At 39.1% G+C, this 20,984-nt stretch overlaps 1 protein-coding gene across 6 annotated transcripts in view; it reads right to left on the bottom strand.

Moving 5' to 3' along the window:
* Positions 1-7,434: 7,434 nt before the first annotated feature.
* The window catches only part of CYP39A1 (cytochrome P450 family 39 subfamily A member 1), a 90,049-nt gene continuing 76,499 nt past the window's right edge, over positions 7,435-20,984 (bottom strand). For all 6 annotated transcript variants that reach the window (XM_077903772.1, XM_077903769.1, XM_077903766.1 and 3 more), the window contains 2 exons: positions 11,349-11,436; positions 7,435-8,471 (listed from right to left, as the gene is read on the bottom strand). In XM_077903772.1, the coding sequence (XP_077759898.1) occupies positions 8,400-8,471; positions 11,349-11,436 (160 nt within the window). In that variant the 3' untranslated portion in view covers positions 7,435-8,399. The remainder of the gene's footprint in view (positions 8,472-11,348; positions 11,437-20,984) is intronic.

Raw genomic sequence — 20,984 nt, 5'->3', positions numbered from 1 at the left:
AAGGATATATAAAGCTATTTCACCACATTCCATTTATTGGTGGATGAAATGCAGTACATCAAATCAGATAAAATTTCAATTGGGTTTAAATTAATTTTGTTTCATTTCATTTTATGGTACTTGCACTCCATACTAAGAAAACTCAGTTTAGTTTTCTTCATGGCATGGTAACAGAAATAATTTTCAAGTGATGTTGAAGTTTATTTAAATCTGATTCAAAGGACAGCACAGCATTTAAATTGTATTACACAATTCTTATGTAAACACATGAGGCTGGATATCTGCTGGAACTAACAATCTCCAAATTTTAGTGACTTAACACTGAAAAGTTTGCTGTGTACCTTCTTTACACAGTTGGGCTTTGAGGGGGGAGGTGACCTTTCTCCACACACTCATTCAGGGACCTGACTTCTTCCATCTGTGGCCTCACCATCCGCTGGGGCCTCAGAGCCATTCACTGAAACCCAGATGGAGGAAGAGAACAGAGTGGTACATGGAAGGTTTTTACTAGGCTCTGCCTAGAAGTCTATCACTCATGTCAAAATTCCTTTGGTCAGAACTCAGTCATGCGGCCATGCTGAAGTGCAAGGAAGGCTGGGAAATGTGATGTTTCCCAGAGCAAAGGACAAACGGTTTGGTGGAAAAGTGTCTGGCGATCTCAGGGAAGATGGGAAAAGTCTCCTGGCTTGGCAAAGGGAAACCAGAAACAGGAGAAAGTGGCACTGTACGAAGGGAAAAGGCACAAGGCAAGAGGTCTGCAGTTTTGACTTTTGTCTTTCACATGAAAGATGTGGCTCACAACAGGAGAGCCTCCTCTGGGTCCCGGAAGGTGTGGCTACGATGCCCCCCGCTGGGAGGTGACACGTTCTTCAGCCACTCTGGGATTCTGATAGTGGCTGTTCATTCTGCAGCCACCGTGTTTAGTGATGCTTTGTTTTCTTTTTCTGTATTGAAATGTACTCATATAATCTCATGATAAGGAAGCATGGCCCATATTTCAGAAAGTCCCAAGAATATGTGGTGTATCTGTGTGTGTGTGTGTGTGTGTGTGTGTGTGCGCGTGTGTGCTGGTGGGCTTAATAATGGATGGCTGTTGAGAAGGGAAGCAGATGGTGAGCTGAGATATAGCAATAAGTGCAGTGTTTCATAGAAACAAACTGCCTGGGGGAACTGATAGAAGGTTGAACAGACTCCCCCCCCCCCCACAACTACACTATCAAGCATAATAAATGCTAGTTATTGCCTACTAACGGCTGTTTTGTTGGAAATGAATCCAAATTCAATTCATTCTATAGCCATCTACTGCACTTGACATCTACCGCACATAGATTCTGGACACTTGGTCCTGTGGGTTAAGGGAATGCTGATAGAAGTCAATAGATATTTGCACAGTGAAATCACTGAAGCGGCTTGATATCATGGCTGGCAAACTGGACAAAGTGAATGCTTCTTACTACTCTCCTTTCCCTGATTATATGTTATTCTTCCCAATGACAGCAGTTATAGGAAGTATGCAAAGATTTAGCAAAAACTGTTTTTTTTTTTTTTTTAAGGTAAGAACTAAAAATGCACTAAATCAACCTCCTGGTGGACAGAAATTCTCCATGATACTTAAAATGTCTCATATATGCTTGTGCTTATAAATTACCGGAAACGATGACTGCTTATTTAGTGTCTAGAGGTGTGGGACTTTGAAAAGCTTCCACACAGTATCTGAACCACCTGTGAGACTCACTTCTTTGGGGTAAAGTATGGACAGCAACTGGAAAAGGAGGCAAATCTAAAGTTAGCTCAGATCCTGGAGTCAAATGCTTAGATTGAAATCTGGCTTACCACCTGCTGCCCGTGTGACTTAGGAAAGTTATTTGATCCTTCTGTGCCTCAGTTTCCTCTTTTGAAAATGGAGAGAATGTTAGTACCTACATCATAGATCATAGGATTGTAATGGGAATGTGATATTAGAAGAGCTCTTGGGACAGAGATAGTCTGACTTCTTTATTAATGGGGACATCCTTGTGCTTCTCTCCCCTCCACCTCTCTCTTACCCAGGGGCTGACACGCTCTTGGCTCATTTTAGATGAATGAATAAATGAATGAATCAATATCCTCAAAGGTACTTTCTTGAATGACATTATGACATAGAAAAACCTCAGCAAAATCTCGATGTGTAGAGTCTTACACATTGGATTGTGGTTTTGGGGTTCATCTAGAAACATTTTTATGAGGTATAGCCCATTTATGTTTCAGGTCCTGTCACATGGGGGATAATGCCTCGTTTTTATTTGATTTCGTACTTGTTTTTCCTTTTGGCCAGATACAAATTAGCACAGCATGGGAAAAGAATGTTGGAATGTTAGACAAGTCTTTTTGTCCTTTATGCTTGATTTTGGTCTTCACTCAAAAAAGAGCATGTTCACAGAAGAGGCAGTTGTGGGATTCACTGTGGACCCTTCCACGAGAGTAAGCAGAGGAGAGACACCTCTACACGTTCAATTAGAGAAGAACCAAAGTCGGTCACAGCAAGTGGACTGAGAAGAATGTGAAGGGCGTGGGTCTCAGACAAGAGGTTTGTTTGTCTAAAACTGAAGTAAGAAGACATCTGTGACAGGAAGAGCAGAGTGGCAGTGTTTACAGCTACGGGAGAAAAACACAGTGGGGTTCCTGAAAATATGACAGCTAGAAATTTCCTAGGTCTCTCAGTGCTGAGGGCTGCAGTGAATATTGACTTAGATTTGCAGGCGAGGGTATGGGGCCAAGAAGTTGATCCAGAAACTTTTATTTTAGTTTAGTTTTTAAGATTTTGTTTATTTATCTGACACAGAGAGAAAGCAAGCACAAGCAGGGGATGGGCAGAGGGAGGCTCCCTGCTAGGCAGGGAGTCTGATGTGGGGCTCAATTCGAGGATCCCGGCTGGGATCATGACCTGAGCTGAACACTTAACCCACTGGGCCACCCAGGCGCCCCTGATCCAGAAACATTTTAATCATTATAGCGTCTTATCGCCATATGGCACTTGATAGGTAGCAGAGTTCACAAAGTGATTCAGTCTAAACTCTTGGGTGAGGTGGTTGTTGTAATTAGCCTGCTGGGAAATTATTGCTGTGAGAGACCAAGTAGTAAATGCACGAGCCCACACTGGGATGTAGGAGTTTGAGTCTAAACTCAGTTCTTTCCATGGCTCCCAGCTGCCTCACCGCCCTTCCTCCTTTCATGACAAAAGATGCAGAAAGGCCTGTAGCTGTGGCTCATTTACCCCACAAATTCTGCCAATAGTGGGCACCTACTCAGACACTACCAAACCACCATCTGTCCTTAAAATTTAGTTTTATGAGCCATCAAGGCCAACTCTTTTTTTTTTTTTTTTTAAGGCCAACTCTTAAAGAACAGGGATAACTGAGTGTCAGGGACACTAATTAGAAAGAGCGTCTACTGGACTGGCAAAGGGTGAGGTGGCTGAGTCTGGGAGATCTGAGTGCTGAAGAGTTTGATGGAGGAACGCCTGGGTGGCTCAGTGGTTGAGCATGTGCCTTTGGCTCAGGGTGTGATCCCAGGGTCCTGGGATCGAGTCCCATATTGGGATCCTTGTGGGGAGACTGCTTCTCCCTCTGCCTGTGTCTCTGCCTCTCTCTGTGTGTCTCTCATGAATAAATAAATAAAATCTTTTTTTTTAAAAAAGAGTCTGATGGAGATGTGAGCTCCAGGGTTTTAGCCATGCTGAAGGAGGCACAGAGACTGTAGGAAGTCATGGGACTTTAGTGGACAGCAGTGATGCCATAAGCAGACTGGAAACATAGGTGACTAGGGGCACTTGTCCCTTTTTCTATGCACCTGTGAACATCCCTGATTTTACTGTCATGCTGGGGATAGAGGGTCCTCGGAATTAATTATTCATATAGAATTTTCAGCTGGCCCAAAAGAACAGGACCTCAGAATCTGGAACTGAAATGCTTTATAGAGTATTTAATAAGTTGTATTTTTGGTAGGGGGGTACCTGGGTGGCTCAGTTAGTTAAGCATCTGACTCTTGATTTTGGCTCATGAGATCAGCCCGACATCAGGCTCCTCACTCATAAGATTGAGCCCCAGTCTGGCTCCATGCTCAGCGGGCAGTCTGTTTGAGATTCTCTCTCTCCCTCTCCCTCTGCCCCTCCCCACACTTGCACGCACTATCTCTATCAAGTAAATAAATCTTTTTTAAGAAGTTGTGTTTTTTGCACATTGCCTTGCATTCTAAAAGTCATACTACATCATTGGTTATTCTTTACAGTTTTATTGAGATATAATTGATATGCTATATAATTTACCCATTTGAAGGGTAAGAGTCAGTGGCTTTTCATATTTTCACAGAGATATATAATCAATGCCACACCCAATTTAAAACACTTTTATGGGGACGCCTGGGTGGCTCAGCAGTTGAGCGTCTGCCTTTGGCTCAGGATGTGATCCCAGAGTTCTGGGATCGAGTACCGCATCAGGCTCCCCGCATGGAGCCTGCTTGTCTTCCCTCTGCCTGTGTCTCTGCCTCTCTCTGTGTCTCTCGTGAATAAATAAAATCTTTAACAAAAATTTAAAAAAATAAAAATAAATACATAAAACATTTTATGGCCTCCAAAGGAAACCCTGTGCCCCCTTAGCTGTCACTTATTCCATTGTCTCACCACCTCCTCTGCCTTCCCTGCCCAGCCCCCCCACCCCCAAGCCCTAGATAATCATTAATCTGCTTTCTCTCTTTGCAGATTTGCCTTTCTGGATATTTCATATAAATGGAATCATACAATGCATAGTCGTTTCTATCTGGCATCTTCGCTTGGCATAATGCTTTCAAGGTTCATCCATGTTGTAGCATTTAGTATTTCATTTCTTTTTAGAATGGAGCAAAGAGGACTATAGGCATGAAAATAGAGAGCTAGATATCATTTTCGAGGTTGTTCAGGTAGTCTAGTGTAGCTGTGGTGGCAAGCATCAGTGTTTCCTGCTCACACTCTATGTCTAGTGCAAATTTGGGGAAAGAATTCTTTCATCCTCATTGACACTCAGGGACCCAGCCTTCTTTTTGCTGCTAGCTTCCCCATTACTATATCAGGGAAAGAGGGTAATAAAGACAATTTATACTCCTATGTCCATGTTTCAACTCAGAATTGACACCCATCATTTCTGCTTATGGACCATTGACCCTAGTAAACTAGTCATGTGACCCTGTGTGACTATCCAGGCCCTGAGAAACTTGGAGAAGAGCCTGACATACAGTAGGCATTAAATGTCTCTGCCACACACAGCTCATCTAGTCCAGCATTTTCCAACGTGTACTGTCTCGGTCCCCGGGGCTCTGCAAAGATGTGCACATAATGGCTCGACAAACAATGAAGTATAGTCAACTAACACTGATTTGGATTTATCAGCTTTTATCTGTTTTTACTGAGAGATTTACAATCAATGTGTTGAGGAATAAAAAGTTTTGCTGCCCAAAGAAGTTGGAAATTTACTTATTTGTTTCATTTTTCTGTCTTCTGAGAATCACTCACTTAAAATGTCTTGCCCACAGGGTTGTCTTCACCAGACACCGAACATCCTACATAGGCTTGCAACATTCTCCAGCTTGGATTTTAGCTTCTTAGGCAGTAAAATCAGATGTTAGGCTGATATTTTGAGTTATATGTCCTATACATGTTTTTTTCAGTAACAACAATAAAAATCAAAGGAGAGTTTATATGCATTGTAAAGAAATCACTATATCCCTACTTTAGGTCATTTTAATATAATTCTTCCCAAAATTCCATGTTACCGGAAGACAAAGCTTAAAGTAAGACTACTTGGTATTTAGCTAGTTCCTATCTCTGCCAGAAGAGAAAATCAGATCTACCCAGATCTTGACAAGCACTTGACAACAAAGTACTTTCTGGAAGTCTATCCAAAGGATAAGGACTTTGCCATCTTGTGCCTCCATGCAAATCCACCCTTTAAGGACATGACTTCAAGCTCATCACCTGCAAACAAGGTTACTTCCCCACTTTCACTGTCAGCTTACCAATAGCATCTTCAAGCTCTGATTCCACTTCAAGCACTACCACTACCAGTGGTGATGGGCCAAAAACAGCTGAAAACTATTTATCATTTGAAAACCAGCTCCTGACGTACTGCTCAGCCTCCAATGCCTGAACATGCCACATGCATATTTGACCAGAGCTGCTCATCATGAGTTGGGCATTGCTATATTTACCAAGTATATTATCAGTTGGGCTCAGGAGCAATCCATTATACAAGGAATATGGTACGTTTGGGATCGGGTTTGAGCAACTCCAAAAGTCAGTTACATAAACAGGTCATCACCGCTGTTAGGCTGATGCATCTTTCTTAATTCACACCTTTGGCCCATTGGGTAGGACCAGTTGACAGAGAAGGGAAAAAATCTTGGGCCTGGATGACATATTGGTTGGCTTAATACAATGGAACAAACTGAATTCTACTCTACTCAGCTGTGTTCAAGAGAAGAGCCAAGTTCAAGAACTTCAGTGGTAAGAGGAAGTTCTCCTACTGGGCAGAGTTTTGAGCAGTATATTTGGCCATGTACTTTGTGTGGAGAGAGAAATAGTCTGAGGTAAGAATATATATAGATACTTGGGCAATGGCAAAAGGTTTGGTTGGTTGATCGAGGACTGAAAGGAACAAATTTCGACAATGGCTGACAAGATGGAAGCTATCACTAAAGTTGCCACAGCCACTGACACAGCTGAATGCCTGACCTAGCAGAAGAGGGCAATACTGAGTTCTTAATATGCCATTGCTAAAGGGGGGAGCCAGCCACTTTGAACTCATTAGCCTGAACAGAGCAGTGATTTAGATATATAAAATGCCAGGCTAGGGAAATAAAGAGATATGGTATCTCCAAGTATATTTCTTTTACCATTATTTTATTTTTACCGATTTTATCAAAGGCCAGTGGATCTGCTTTGTCTGCATTTTTTTAAAGTGCATAAACTTGTCAGCTAACATTTATCTTTACCAAGCAAGAATATGGAGATAAACACTAGCCTTGTGTAGCTGCAAATTCAGCTGAAGGGCATATTATAGGCCAGTACAGTGTTTCATCGTGGGCCTCAGCTGTTCAGGAAGACATATCTGCCCTAAGAAAATACCCGCCATATTTAGCAGACCCTGCTAGGTTATGGTCTGCAAGGCATAGATCTGCCGTGGACTTCTAAATTGCTTTCTTCATCCTCTCCAGTTTCTAGACCTCAAACCTGCTAAGCTAAGCTGCAAGCTGGTAGCTAAGCTTCAGAATTGTTGTATTAGTCTGAAAGAGTTAATGTACTCCAGAGTACTTAATTTTCTCCTAGGGAGTCATCTGCTCATTGGTAGGAAATAGATGACTAAGCAATCATTATCATCTCCACAGGATAATTCTAGCACAGGGGAGCAAATAATCCAGAGGACAACATGCATACAAAGCTTATTTATTGTGAAATAAAGGAGGCAAGCAGCATTCTACTGAATATTAGAGGACAAATCATGACATCACTGATCATTCTGTTACTAATGTCGTATGTTTGCCCCCGGGGCATGACAGGATTTCTTTTTAGGATTTCAAAGTAAATATTCAGACAGAAGTCCTAAGTAATAAACTTAAATGCTGTTGTTTGCCTTGACGTAACTTTGTGTTTCTACACGCAAAAATATACCTCTTACCCTATAATTATTAACAGCTTGAATCAAAAGAGTGCTTTCACCTTCATTAAAATACAAATCAACATATCAATCAGCATACCTTTCCTGAATAAACCTGATACAGAAGGTGTCCTAGGTGTAGTTCAGCACAGAATGAGTGTAAGACATGCTCTCTATCTGCACAGGTCTTAGAAAGCTATCATTTTATTCATTGTTTCAGCACTAGTCATGTTTACCATAACAAGTTATTTAAGAAAGCTTAAGAATTCCAGTTACCAATTGAGAATCACATTAAGAAATTTTTAAAATATCCAAAAATTACTAATATTTTCTTAGAGTCTAAGATTTTAAGGCTTTTCCAAAATAGAAATTTACGTGTGTTGCCTTCACAGTTTACCATGGTTTTCATTCAAGTGGCATTATTTCTATTTAAAGTTTTAATATACTTATGCATGAAGTCAAATTACAACTCCTTAAGAAATGCATCTTTTTAAAATCATTTAAACATTTTCTATAAACCATATATTCACGTCTCCTATCAGTGAGAGTGATGTCAGATTCTTGGTCTACTCTTAAAGTACCAAACACATATACCATTTAGACATTCTCTTGAACTAAATCCTAAAACAAAGTTAAACAGCATGTTTTAGTACAGCTCAGGTCTAGATGCTGCCAGGCTGGTGGACAGGGACAATCAGTCTTCCAGAAGACTCTGGCCCTCTTTAGGCCCAACAGATGTCATTTTCTTTGTTTAAATTCAATTCGGCATTGTCCTTCTGGCTGTTGGACACCCACCAAATGAAGAAAACTCTAAAAGCGGAAATGCAGAAGAAATATAGATGTTAAGAGACATAAGACAACAGTTTTAGACCAAAGGTTTACTCAAGTGTAATTACCTCTAAAAGTACAGAGTCTAGGTTTAAAAGACTCGAAGTGTTTGATGTGTCTGATAATGTCAAGCATCAATTTTAGCCTTCCATTCGAGGAACAGAACATATGCAAGCTGTTCTATCAGCCTTGAGGGTTGGGGGAAGATCAAGAGTAAGGAAAAGGCATCAGTCCAATTTAAATCATCAGTCTATTGTCAAGTTTGAGTGCAACAAGGCACAAAATGGGCTTCTTAACAAGGAGATTCCTAGGGGAGTTGATAGAATGAGTTGCAGAGTTGCCATGGATTCCTCAAATTGCAACCACAGATTTGTGGGCATGAAAAGTTGTGTTCTTTTCTAGAAAGGGATCCATAGGTTTCATGAGATTATCTAAGGATTCATGAGCCCCCAAAAGCCAAGACAGAACAAAACCAACCAGCCAAATAAGCAAAACTCCACTGTATTAGCAAATATGTACTTGCTTTTGCAAGAGAATTGAAGTTGGTCCATAAATGCTCAAAATGAATAGCCCTCATTGCCAGCATCTGAACATTGCTGCCTGGTCGTGTATCTTGTAAAGCTTTATAGTATTTGCTTATTATTTGGTTCTTAACAAGAGTTAAAATTAATTTCCTAAGCACCTGTGAGATCAAATAAAACAAGGGGCTTCTGCAAAATTAAAATTGGGGATTCTAGCATTTGATTTTTGCTACTATGACAAGTATATTTCTTTGGGGAAGCTGATTTCTAAGCCCAGAGATGCCCCCATGCTTGACAAAAGAGTGTTCAGAACATGATCTGACTACCTATACCCTCCCATCTCTTATAAGAGCCTAGTAATTCGAAGGTCATTTCCTGCATTTTTTGATCACCTCATTTTACAAGTTATTAACAAATTTAATAATTACATAATTTTAATTCATCTGTTTAGAATAAGAATTATGAAATAAAATTCCCTTGAGACCATGAGACTTTACTCAGACGTACTTTTTACAGACTGAGATAAAATTTCTTTTTTTTCCCTTTTATTGGATATAGTATTTCTTTAAAAATGTTCTTAGTAGTGTCAAAACAGAAATAGGTAGGATGTGTGTAGAATAGTGTAATAAATATAACTAAGAGAATTCTTAGCTAGAAGAAAATACTGGGCAAAATCTTGCCTGAGGAAGGTCAAGATTACTGATCGTTTGGATTAGGTGTTACATGCTTTCAACAAATACCATCCTTCTAACCTGATAAGACATTCCTGAGTCCTCTCAGTGATGGGCAAATATTTGGATGGGGAATCAGTCCTGGGCAAAATTGTGACATCTAACTTGGTGAGCCAGGAACTGGTATTTTGTGAGAATATTCCAACTCTGATGTTCCTTTTGATAATAAAACTACACTTGTTGAGAATCTTTGTGAAAGGTTTTTTGATTTTCCTTTCATGGTAGGATTTTGAGGGCTCTTCATCACTGGTAGTTAGTTTACTCAAAATAGAAGTGCAAAAGAAATCAGGGGAAAGTGCTGAAATGTGCATATTTATGAGTAATATAATATTGTCTGTGTCACTTAGGCACTTACATAATTTCTATTGAAATGTCACCCAAGAGTTTTATTTATCCCTCCATACATTAGCCTTATTTTATCAAGAGTAAATCAAAGCACAACATGCTATGTGAATAGCCTTGAAATTGCAATGCTTAATTTCTGAGCTTCACCCTCAGTTGAAACAGCATATTTTACCCAGAGTCTTCAAAATGACTTCCAAACATTTGAAATTAAATTGGACTTCCCCTTTTTTTCCTAGGACAGTGGTCCTTAAAGTGTGTCATCGGGACCAGTAGCATCAGCAGTACTGGGGACTGGTTAAAATGCAAATTACTGAGCCCCTCCCTAGATGTCCTAGATCAGGAACTCTAAGAGTGGGGCCCAGTATTCTGTGTTTTAAAAAGCCCTCCACCCTCCAGGTCATTCTGATGTTTGTACCAGTTTGAAAGCCACTGGTCTAGGAGGACAGACCTATAGAAACACAGAGGAGTTAAATGATTAGGGGGGAATCCCTGGGTGGCTCAGCGGTTTGGCGCCTGCCTTTGGCCCAGGGCGCAATCCTAGAGTCCTGGGATCGAGTCCTGCGTCGGGCTCCTGGTGTGGAACCTGCTTCTCTGTCCTCCTGTGTCTCTGCCTCTCTCTTTCTCTCTCCACATCTATCAGATGAATAAATAAATAATCTTTAAAAAAAAAAACGATTAGGATATTCAATGGTCAGAGGTAGGAATAAGGTCACAGCCTTTTCATTTTGGTTTGCTGTCTTTACTGTTGCTCACTGCCTGTTTTCTTCAATGTCATTGCTTCCCAAATGGATCAAGGGCTATGACTTGCCTTCACAACTGATGGTTCTGTTTTTAACCCACAGACATGCCTCTCTAGGGAAACAAGCCTAACATCAAGGCCATGTCTATTTAGCACAGGGAACACGGTCAAAATTGGCAAATTCATGGAGGTCCTCCTTAACACTGTAAGTGGTGGAAACACTGCTAATTGGTGCTGGTTTTGTGGTTACATGGCATACATTTCAGACCCAGAAGTAAGGGAATTAAGGGGTATCTTCTGAGTCTGGTGGCATGTAAGACACCTGTTAAGATCAAACTTAAGTGAGGAAATTAGGAGTTTATCTCTAGTAATTAAAACCATTTTTAATGTAGAATTTATACCAAATTTGATACATTTTTAATGTATAAATGTATAAAATGTATAAAATGTATAAAACCATTTTTAATGTAGAATTTATACCAAATTTGAAAACCATGATATTTGAAATTCTGAAAACACTTACCTGTTTTGGTAATGGATCCAGAAGACTACAGTCATATTTGTAAAGTATTAAAATAATACATATTTGAATCTCTAACAGAGCAAACCACCTGAAAGAAAAACACAAAATTGTCACTTGGTTGTAAAAGCTGCATAAATATCTACCAATAGAGAATATCTAAGCAAGTACACATTTCAGAGCAAGTATGCTCTTCTTCACAATCTGTTCTTTTACCATTAAAAGGATAGAGTAAGGAAGAACTTACTCTTTTCTTTTATAATGCTGTCTACTCCAGAGGGTGCTGGAATGATTAAATTGCTTAAAAATGTATGTAAAATGCTTAGCCGGGGAAGCACTCAGTAAATGAGAGCCCAGGCTTCTCTTCAAAGTTTTAGATCAGTGCTGTTCATCATGGTAGCCATTTAGCTACATGTGGCTATTTAAACTTAAATAAATTAAAATTAAACAAAATGAAAAATTTCAGTTGCTCAGTTGCACTGGCCATATTTCAACTGCTCAACAGCCATATGAGGCTACTGGTCTCCATACTGGACAGTACATCTTTAGAACATTTTGCATGATCACAGAAAGTTCTATTGGATACCCTTGTCTGATCTAGACCCTTACCTCCCATTAGAAATTACTGCCTAAATGTTCTGTAGGCCTCTCAAACTCCCCTAACTACCAAATTTATTATTCCTTTTGTGATTGATCCTTCACTCAGATGTCTCCAAACTTTTTGATCATATACCCTTATAATGAAATATTTGAGCACACTCTACAATATATTGATATTCAGTTAGCTATAAAGTATATACACATACTACTGTATTAGTTTACTACTTACTTTGTAAGACACATACAAATAGAAACTAAAAATATTGAAAAGAATATAAATGGAATTCTGCCTTTTTTTTTTTTTTTTTTTTTTTTTTGCATATCAGTGGGTTGTTTTGAGCTCTCCTCAGGGTAGACAATGCCTTTTAGGTGTCATAGCTCTTAATATATACAATTAGTCCAACAGGTCAGAAAATTGGAAGGCATCATAGACTCAATCCTCTTCTTCACTTTCTTTATCCAATTAGGCAGAGTCCTTTTGTTTTGTCATCTAAATACTTCCCCAACCCTCTCCTTGTCTTATCTCTAGACCCTCCACTACTGCCTCACTGTGGTTTTTCACAATTGGTGTCCTGGATTGCTAAATTAGCTCAACTTCCAGATTAATCTTTCTGTTTCCAGTTTCACTTCACCCCATTTTATCCTTCACTCTACCACTAGAGTGAACTTTTTAAAACATAAATCTATCACTATTTGTCATTTTACACACACACACAGTCTGTCACTGCTCCCGGTTTTCTTCCAAATAGCACAGAACACAGACAACCTTTGAAGCTATGTCCCCTATCTATCTCCCCTGCTTCCTCCCCACTGACTCCTCTTTGAAACCCTTGCTCTATCCACCCTGTATACCTAATATTTCCTGAATGGGGATGCTCTCCGTTGCAAGCTCTTTCTCTGCCTGAGGTTCAGTCTCTTTTGGAAATATTCTCTGATCACTTGCTTCCATACTGAGGTTCCCCTCCTCTCCACTTCTATGGTCCCCTGTGCACATCTCAGCCATAACCTCTATCACACTGAATTCCAATTGCTTATTAACCATTTCTCTCCTAAAGGAGGAGTTGTATTGTTGGGACCTATCAGTGCAGAGCACACTATTGGTGCCTAATCATGTTACCTCAATGAATGCATGAATTAATGAATACATGATTGAAAGAGATGCCTTCCATAAAACAGATTCAATTTCCTGCCCTTTCCAGGTTTCTTGCCCTATGTTTCTGTGGCACTTTACACATTCTTTTACCAATGTCCCTACCAGACAAGCTGACTATATCCTACCATATCACAGTTAATTGTTTGCCTCTCTGTCTCCCCTTATAAACTACAGTATTCACAAACAGTAGGAACCATTGTTCCATTCATCTTTGAAGTCTCAATATTTATTGAGTGACTGAATATGAATGATTTTATATTCATCTCAGATAATTACATTTGTTTCCTACAAGTATCTTGAAACATCTTGTTTATATTTTACTTCAAATGAAATCTGGAGTACTCCAGGTATTGTTAAAACCCACTTGGATAGCATATCACTTCTTCAGAAATATTTATGATGCAAATTTAACTCTACTTACTTATAAGTATAAAAAACAATTTATTCTAAGAGACTACCAATGTCTATGAAGTAGAATACACACAATATTTACCGATTCAAATCAAAGAGCAATTCCAAGAAAAAGAAATTTTGCTAATTTGCATGCAGGTTTAGAATTTCTCACAACTAAATTTTTGTCAGACTTCTAACAAAATAGAACTTCACTTCTGGCTACAGCCTGCCCTAAATAACTCAAAAACTGAATAAGATTTACAGGGTAGGATGGAAATTTCCAAGAGAAAAGAAATAAATGAGATGAGCTCTGAAATCTCCAGCTCATTGTCCATGGCAGTTCCAGATCACAGTGCAAGCCCATAAAGACCCGATAACCTCACTGAATTAAAAAGACAGAGATCAAAGTTCAGGCAAGCTAAAGAGACTAGAATTTGCAGGAAAGAATAAAAGAGAGGAGGGAGTTTCACAGAGAGAGCAAGAGTGCTTCAGAAAACCACATGGGGATCTCCTTGGGTATTTGTCTGAGTACTGATCTCAGCATATGTAAGAGGAAACTACTTAGGTGGAGATGAAAGATGAAAAAGAAAGCTAAGAAGCAATAAGCTGAATAATGCTCAGGGCTCCCACAAGATATGGAAGCCTATGTTCCCACATGCAAGAGTGGAAGGATCTTGTAACACATAGACAATTGAATAGAGTCTTTAAAAGGCTATTGCCTTAAAAGTGGTATTATCTTATCTTAAATTATATGTCACTCCTGCTTTACCTTAACAGAGCTTAACAAGTCTTGAAAACTTGTTTTTCTGAGCAACTAACTGCATGCCACAGTAAAGCCTAAACCTAAAGGAATACCATAAAATTTAGTATCCATGACAGTTAAAATATATGCCTTGAATTCTTTCAAAAATGACCATGCCTAGAAGAAATGGGTAAATATGACACATAAATAAGAGAAAAAACATTTAAAAGAAATAGGCCCTCAAATGGCAAATACTGTAGACAGCTAGTTAGATATAATCAACATGTTGAAAAAGGTAGAAGCACAATGAACAGAGAAATGGAAGATTAAAAAAATCAAACCAAACTTCTAGCAATGAAAAATATAGTATCTTAAATGAAAACACACTAGATGGGATTAAAAGAAGATAAAACACTGCAAAAGAAAAGACTGTGGAACTTAATAGCACAATGGAAAGTATCCAAAAGTGCATAGATTAAAAAGACTGAAAAAGTAAATAAGCAGAGTATAAGTAACCTATAAAATAATATCAAGGAGTCTAACACACATGTAACTTGGAGATGCAGATAGGTGGGCAGAAAAAAGTATTTGAAGAAATAACAGCAGAAACATTTTCAAATTTGTTAAAACTATGAATCTACAGAGCTAAGAAGCACAATGAACCCAAAGCAAAAGAAACATAAAGAAAACTACTCCAAGGGAAATCATAATCAAATTGTTAAAAAAAAAAGAATGACAAAGAAAAAAACTTAAAAGCAGCAGCCAGAGGGGAGGAAAAAAAAGACACAATATAGGAATGAATGAATGAATGAATGAATGAATTTAAATGATCACAGACTTCTCATCAGAAATGATAAAAGCCAAAAGACAAGGGAACAATATCTTTGAGGATTTGAAAGAAAAAAAGTTGTTGTTTATAATAATACACTAACTCTATCATGAGAGACCAGCTTTGATCATTTTTGGGTAAATATTTTAATTTCCTCTTCATAGATTTAGAGCATACTGTCTTGTAGGAAAAAATGATGATTGCCTTTGGGAACTATGTGAAAGAGAGAAAGATGTTGAAATGGCAGTCCATTATTTAGTAGAGAATTTGAAGAATAAATATTTGAACATATCTTAGGGAGAGATGGTATGCCATGCCCATGAAGGACTATTTTGAGAAACTCAAGTCCCAAGGACAATAGTGGATAGTCATGTTGAAAGCCACCAATGTAAAAAAAAAAGGGGGTGGGGGCAGCCTGGGTGGCTCAGCGGTCTAGCGCCACCTTTGGCCCAGGGCGTGATCCTGGAGACCCAGGATCGAGTCCCATGTTGGGCTCCCTGCATGGAGCCTGCTTCTCCCTTTGCCTGTGTCTCTGCCTCTTCCTCTCTGTGTCTCTCATGAATAAATAAATAAAATTCTAAAAAAAAAAAAAAAAGAAAGCCACCAATGTTATTCTATACTCAGACTTTAAGAAATGCATTAGTGGAGGAATGGATCTTGGAGTGAAATCAAGTCTTTGGGGAAAGGATGAAATGAAAAGGAGGGTGACTGTTCTGTGGCTATTTTGCAACAGACAAGCACAGACCTGTGTACAGGAGTGAAAGGAACAGGGGACTTCCTATGAAGTGCTTTTCTCCTGGACTATGATAAATATATTTTTAAAAATATTTTATCCATTTATTTGAGAGAGAGAGCACAGGTGGGAGGGGCAGAGTGAGAGGGAAAATCTCCAGCAGACTCTGTGGTGACCATGGAGCCCAACTTGGGGCCCCATCCCACAATCCTGAGAGCACCATCTGAGTCATTCTATAAATGGACAAACCCAGCCCTGTGTACAGGAGTCAAGAGTAGGAACAGGGGAAATCAAGAGTCAGACACTTAACAGACTGAGCCATTCAGGCACCCAGTAAAAGAAATATTTTATGTACAATTTTTAAAAAGATTTATTTCTTTATTTGAGAGCACAGGAGGGAGAGAGCATGAGTGAGGGGGGCACAGAGGGAGAGAATCTCAAGGAGACTCCCCACTGAGCACAGAGCCCAACTGGGAGCTCAATTTCACGAACCGTGAGATCATGACCTAAGTCAAAATCACAAGTTGGACACTAAACTGATTGAACCACCCAAATGCCTTGTGTATAATTTTTATATTCCCCTGACTATATCACAGGCATTTCTCATTTTATTGTATTTCACTGATACTGCCTCTTTTACAGATTGAAGGTTTGTGGCAACCCTGCATTGAGCAAGTCTATCAGTGCCATTTTTCCAGCAGCATTTGCTCATTTTTGTGGCTCTCAGTCACATTTTGGTAATTTTCACAATATTTCAACGTTTTCATTATTATTATAGTCGTTAATGGTGATCTGTGATCAGTGGTTAGTACTCACTCAAAGTTCAGCTTAGCTTATAGTTAGCATTTTTTTAAGCAATAAAATATTTTTAAAGTCAGGTGTGTGCATTTTTTAGACATTATGCCATTGTATACTCAATGGACCACACTGTAGCATTAACATAACTTCTATGTGTACTGGGAAACCAAAAATTTCATTTGACTCACTTTATTGTGATAATTGCTTTGTTGGAATGGTCCAGAGTCAAACCTGTATAATTATTTTTTTTTAAGATTTTATTTATTTGAGAGAGAGAGAGAGAGAGAGAGAGAAAGAGCACAAGCAAGAGCAGAGGGAGAAGCAGATTCCCCACTGAGTAAGGAGCCTGATACAGGACTTGATTCCAGGACCCTGAGATCATGACCTAAGCTGAAGGCAGATACTTAACTGAGCCACCCAGGGGCCCAGTCCTGTATAATTAAGAAAAAATTCAGTCATGAGTGATGCACTTAAGTGGTCCTGTGTGACAGTGCTGTGAAGCATAAAGAGATAATAAAATATCAGGAAGTGTGAAGAGCCTCATTTTCCTCTTTCTGCTGGAGGTAGCATGAAAGAAACAGCACTTTATTTTCCATGAGGAGCTGGGACCATGGCAAACATCACAGAATACTAAGGGTCAAATTTGGAAAGGACAACTAGGGTGTGAATCTAAGTTACATGCCCTTCCTCTTCTCTCAGAAGAGAGTAACATTTATGGGAACAGTGAATTGTCACTTAGGTTACATATTAAGAGTTCTTATAATCAAATGAGATCTCCATTAATTTATCCATTTGATGTTTACTGTCTTTATGTGCTTTATGCTCTTTTAAGTGCTGAAGTTACAAGAGTAACCAAAAATATCACTCAGGCTTTCATCAAAATGCTTAAATTCTAGCAGAGAGATAGCAAGTAGGCAGCAAATAAATAAATAAGGAATGTATATGTCAAGTATGTGAATAAGTATGAAACTAATAAATAAGGGGAAAGGGAGTGATGGCATGGGCTACAATATTTTAGGTGAGGACTATCTCTCTAAGGAAATGACATTTCAGTAGATGCTGGAATGGAGGAGGAGAAGGCATCATATGAATATCTGGGTACAGAATTTCATGTGGAGGGAGTAGAAGGAGCACAAATCCAGAAGGAGGAGAATGAGGGACAATGAGGAGGCTAGTATTGCCAGAGAGGAGCAAAAAAGGGGGGAGGGATGTTAGAGAAATACCCCGGGGCAAGGAGAGAGCCCATGGGGCATGCTTAAGACTACATTTTATTCTGGGAGATGGGAAGCCATTGGATAGTTTTGAGCAAGTGTGACTTTTTCAAAAGAATTATTCTGACTGCTACATTGAGAATAAAACATAAGGTGAGGTAGATAGAAGCAGAAGAATGATTAGGAAGCCACTACAATTTTCCAGACAATAGAATGTGGGGACTTGTACCAGAATGATAGAAACAGTCACGAGCTAGAGTGAGATACCAGATATACTCTGTACAATGGGCTGATGATTTGCATTAGAGATTGGAAGACAAGACTCAAGAATGACTTTTGACCTGAGGATGAGTTTTGGATTTGAGGAAATGCAAGGATACTGTTGCTATTTACCTCAGGAGGACTGAAGGAAGAACGGGTTGAAGAGTTGTCTTCTGGAGCTCAGTTTTAGACCTATTAGGATAGCTGGCTGTTCACCAGTACCCTGGAGACATCCAGTGCAGACACCAAGGGGAGGCTGAGTAAATAAGCCTGATGTTTAGGAGGGATTCAGTCAGGACTGGAGACATATGAAATATAAGACAGTCATCATTATTCAGAGGATTATTTAGAACCATGGCACAGGAGAGCTCACTTAGGGAATAAGTTAAATAGAAACAAACAAACAAACAAAAAAACCCAACCCAAACTAGAAATCTTACAAGACAGTTTTGAGACACTCCAAAATTTGGAGATCAGGAAGGTGAGAAAGAAAGATAAGCAGAGGAAACTTGGAAGGACTAGCAAAAAGGGGTAGAAAAACAAAAAGAGATTGGTATCTCTAAAGCCCCACAAAGTATATGTAATATATACTTTATATATAGGCACGAGCCCGTATCAAATGGAAAATGTGGCAATGAGCACCAATATGTGAAATTAGACATCAAAGTTCCCACTTACTAAAATGAGCAATTCTTTTCAGTACTTCGCTCCATTCCTGGAAGTAAATTAGATGAGATCACTTTTTCTGATAACAGCTGATGTTTTGTGTCGGTAGAATAAACAGTGACTTCCCAATATTCAATGCTTACCTGGCAGCACTGGAAAAATACTGGCTAATTCTGCATTTGTGAATTACAAAACAGTTTTTAGGTTCCACTTTATCCAAACAAATCCTATTTTCTTGTAACTCTGGCTTTAGCCGTTCTCTGACATTAGTTTGCTATAGACCAGCGCACTCCTCTGAGCTGGGCCCTCTGGCATAGAGGACCATTGGCACCTGTCCTGTCCAGTCCTTAGAGCAGAGGCACTGCAGCAGCCTGAGGACAATAAACACTTTGGTGGGCAGGGTGGCAGCCACTCCAGTGAAGAAGGCACTCAGAATGGAGGGACAACCTAATAGCAAGGCACAGTTGCCCAAGGGGCCCTGGAACATCTAGGAGCCTGTGAGGGCTTCACACCCTGCCCTCCAGAAGGTGAAGTGATGAGAGATGAAGCTGGCAGAACAGGATGGCCTGGTTTGTGGAAGGTTTGAATGACAGTGTGGGGTCTGGATCCTGAAAGTGCTGCAGACCTAGTGAATCATGTGCTTATTGAAAAATTCTACCTATGTGTGAAAACACTGTTTCTTTTCTTTTTTTTTTTTTAAGATTTTATTTATTTATTCATGAAAGACACAGAGAGACAGAAACACAGAGGGAGAAGCAGGCTCCCTGCAGGGAGCCTGATGCGGGACTTGATCCCAGTACCCTGGGACAATGACCTGAGCCAAAGGCAGACACCCAACCATTGAGCCACCTAGGCGTCCCCAAAATACCATTTCTTTAAGTATTACACATAGAAGGCCCTCAATATATGGTTCCTCTATCACGCAGAAGAGAATGTAAACAAGACCAATGTTCACAAGCTATTTAAGAGTAAACATGTTAGAAATACTATATACATTTTTATCAGAAATAATTAGAAAAATATTTATCACTTTATTAAAAGAGCTTTCCATTTGTAAGCTTCCCTTACAATCTGTAAGGCATTGTCTTAACTAACTTGAGTCCCGGGCAGCCCCAGTGGCTCAGCGGTTTAGCACCACCTTCAGCCCAGGACCTGATCCTGGAGACCCTGGATTGAGTCCCACGTGGGGCTCCCTGCATGGAGCCTGCTTCTCCCTCTGCCTGTGTCTCTGCCTCTCTCTCTCTATGTCTCTCATGAATAAATAAATAAAATCTTAAAAAAAAACCAAAAAAACTTGAGTCCCTGTCATGTTCTTTCAAGTTATAAAACTGTATTTCCTGGAAGGTAAAATTATAATGGAGGCTCCTGACCAATTCAGATTGTGCATTAGAGAGGCTTTAATATTTTTCTTCTTTTATCTTCCTTGTCTTCAAGTTAGTTTAGTTATTAAGTTAGTATTAGTTATTAAAAGAGCATAAAGTTATTTTGCTTGAGATCCTAGTTAAAGGAAAGGTAAGATGAATTAATAATACAGATAGTAAATAATATGTACTAAAATGATATTTTCTCCAAATCCAAATATTTGAATATTGTAGCATAATTACCTCAATTATTCAGGAAATAGTCATTTTTTTCTACAGTCGCAAAAAAAGTGTTTTCAAGTCTGTACTATGTTATTGAATTTTGTTTGATGCCTAAAATATCAGAGACTAACATATACGTACCTCTGACATTAAAAGGTTTTTATGTCAAAGAAAATGGGCTTCATAAATTTGTATTTTTACAGAAGCTAGCTGAGCTATGTTCATGTTAGGAATGTTTTCTTAATGCTCCTATGTCAAAACAGTGAAAATAATGAGGCATATTATTTATAACAGATTTATTTTTTACACTTACAAGGACAACATTACACATCTACAAATAAAGCTCATTAAAATATAAACATGTTGAAAATTCCTCAAATACTTAGTACTTGTGTATTTTCCTCATTTGTAGATAAATGTTCAAGGAGCACTACACAGGCCTCAAGAGCACAGACTGACAGAACAGACTCCACCTCACAGACCTCACACTAGTAAGGCACATGGAGAGACAGAAAGGGAGAAAATATGAGATAAAGGTAGAAACAAAAAGGTTATGGAAATTTGGAATCTGGAGAGAGAACTGTGATCTGGAGCAATCGATGATAACTTTTGTGGAGATCAAACTCAAGCTAGACCTTGATGGAAGGAAACGGGCTTTAACTAAGTCTAC

The sequence above is a fragment of the Canis aureus genome, chromosome 7 (genome assembly GCF_053574225.1).
Source record: "Canis aureus isolate CA01 chromosome 7, VMU_Caureus_v.1.0, whole genome shotgun sequence".
Classification (NCBI taxonomy): domain Eukaryota; kingdom Metazoa; phylum Chordata; class Mammalia; order Carnivora; family Canidae; genus Canis; species Canis aureus.
Note: the sequence above shows the minus strand (reverse complement) of the source record. Positions and strands in the feature narration are given on the sequence as shown.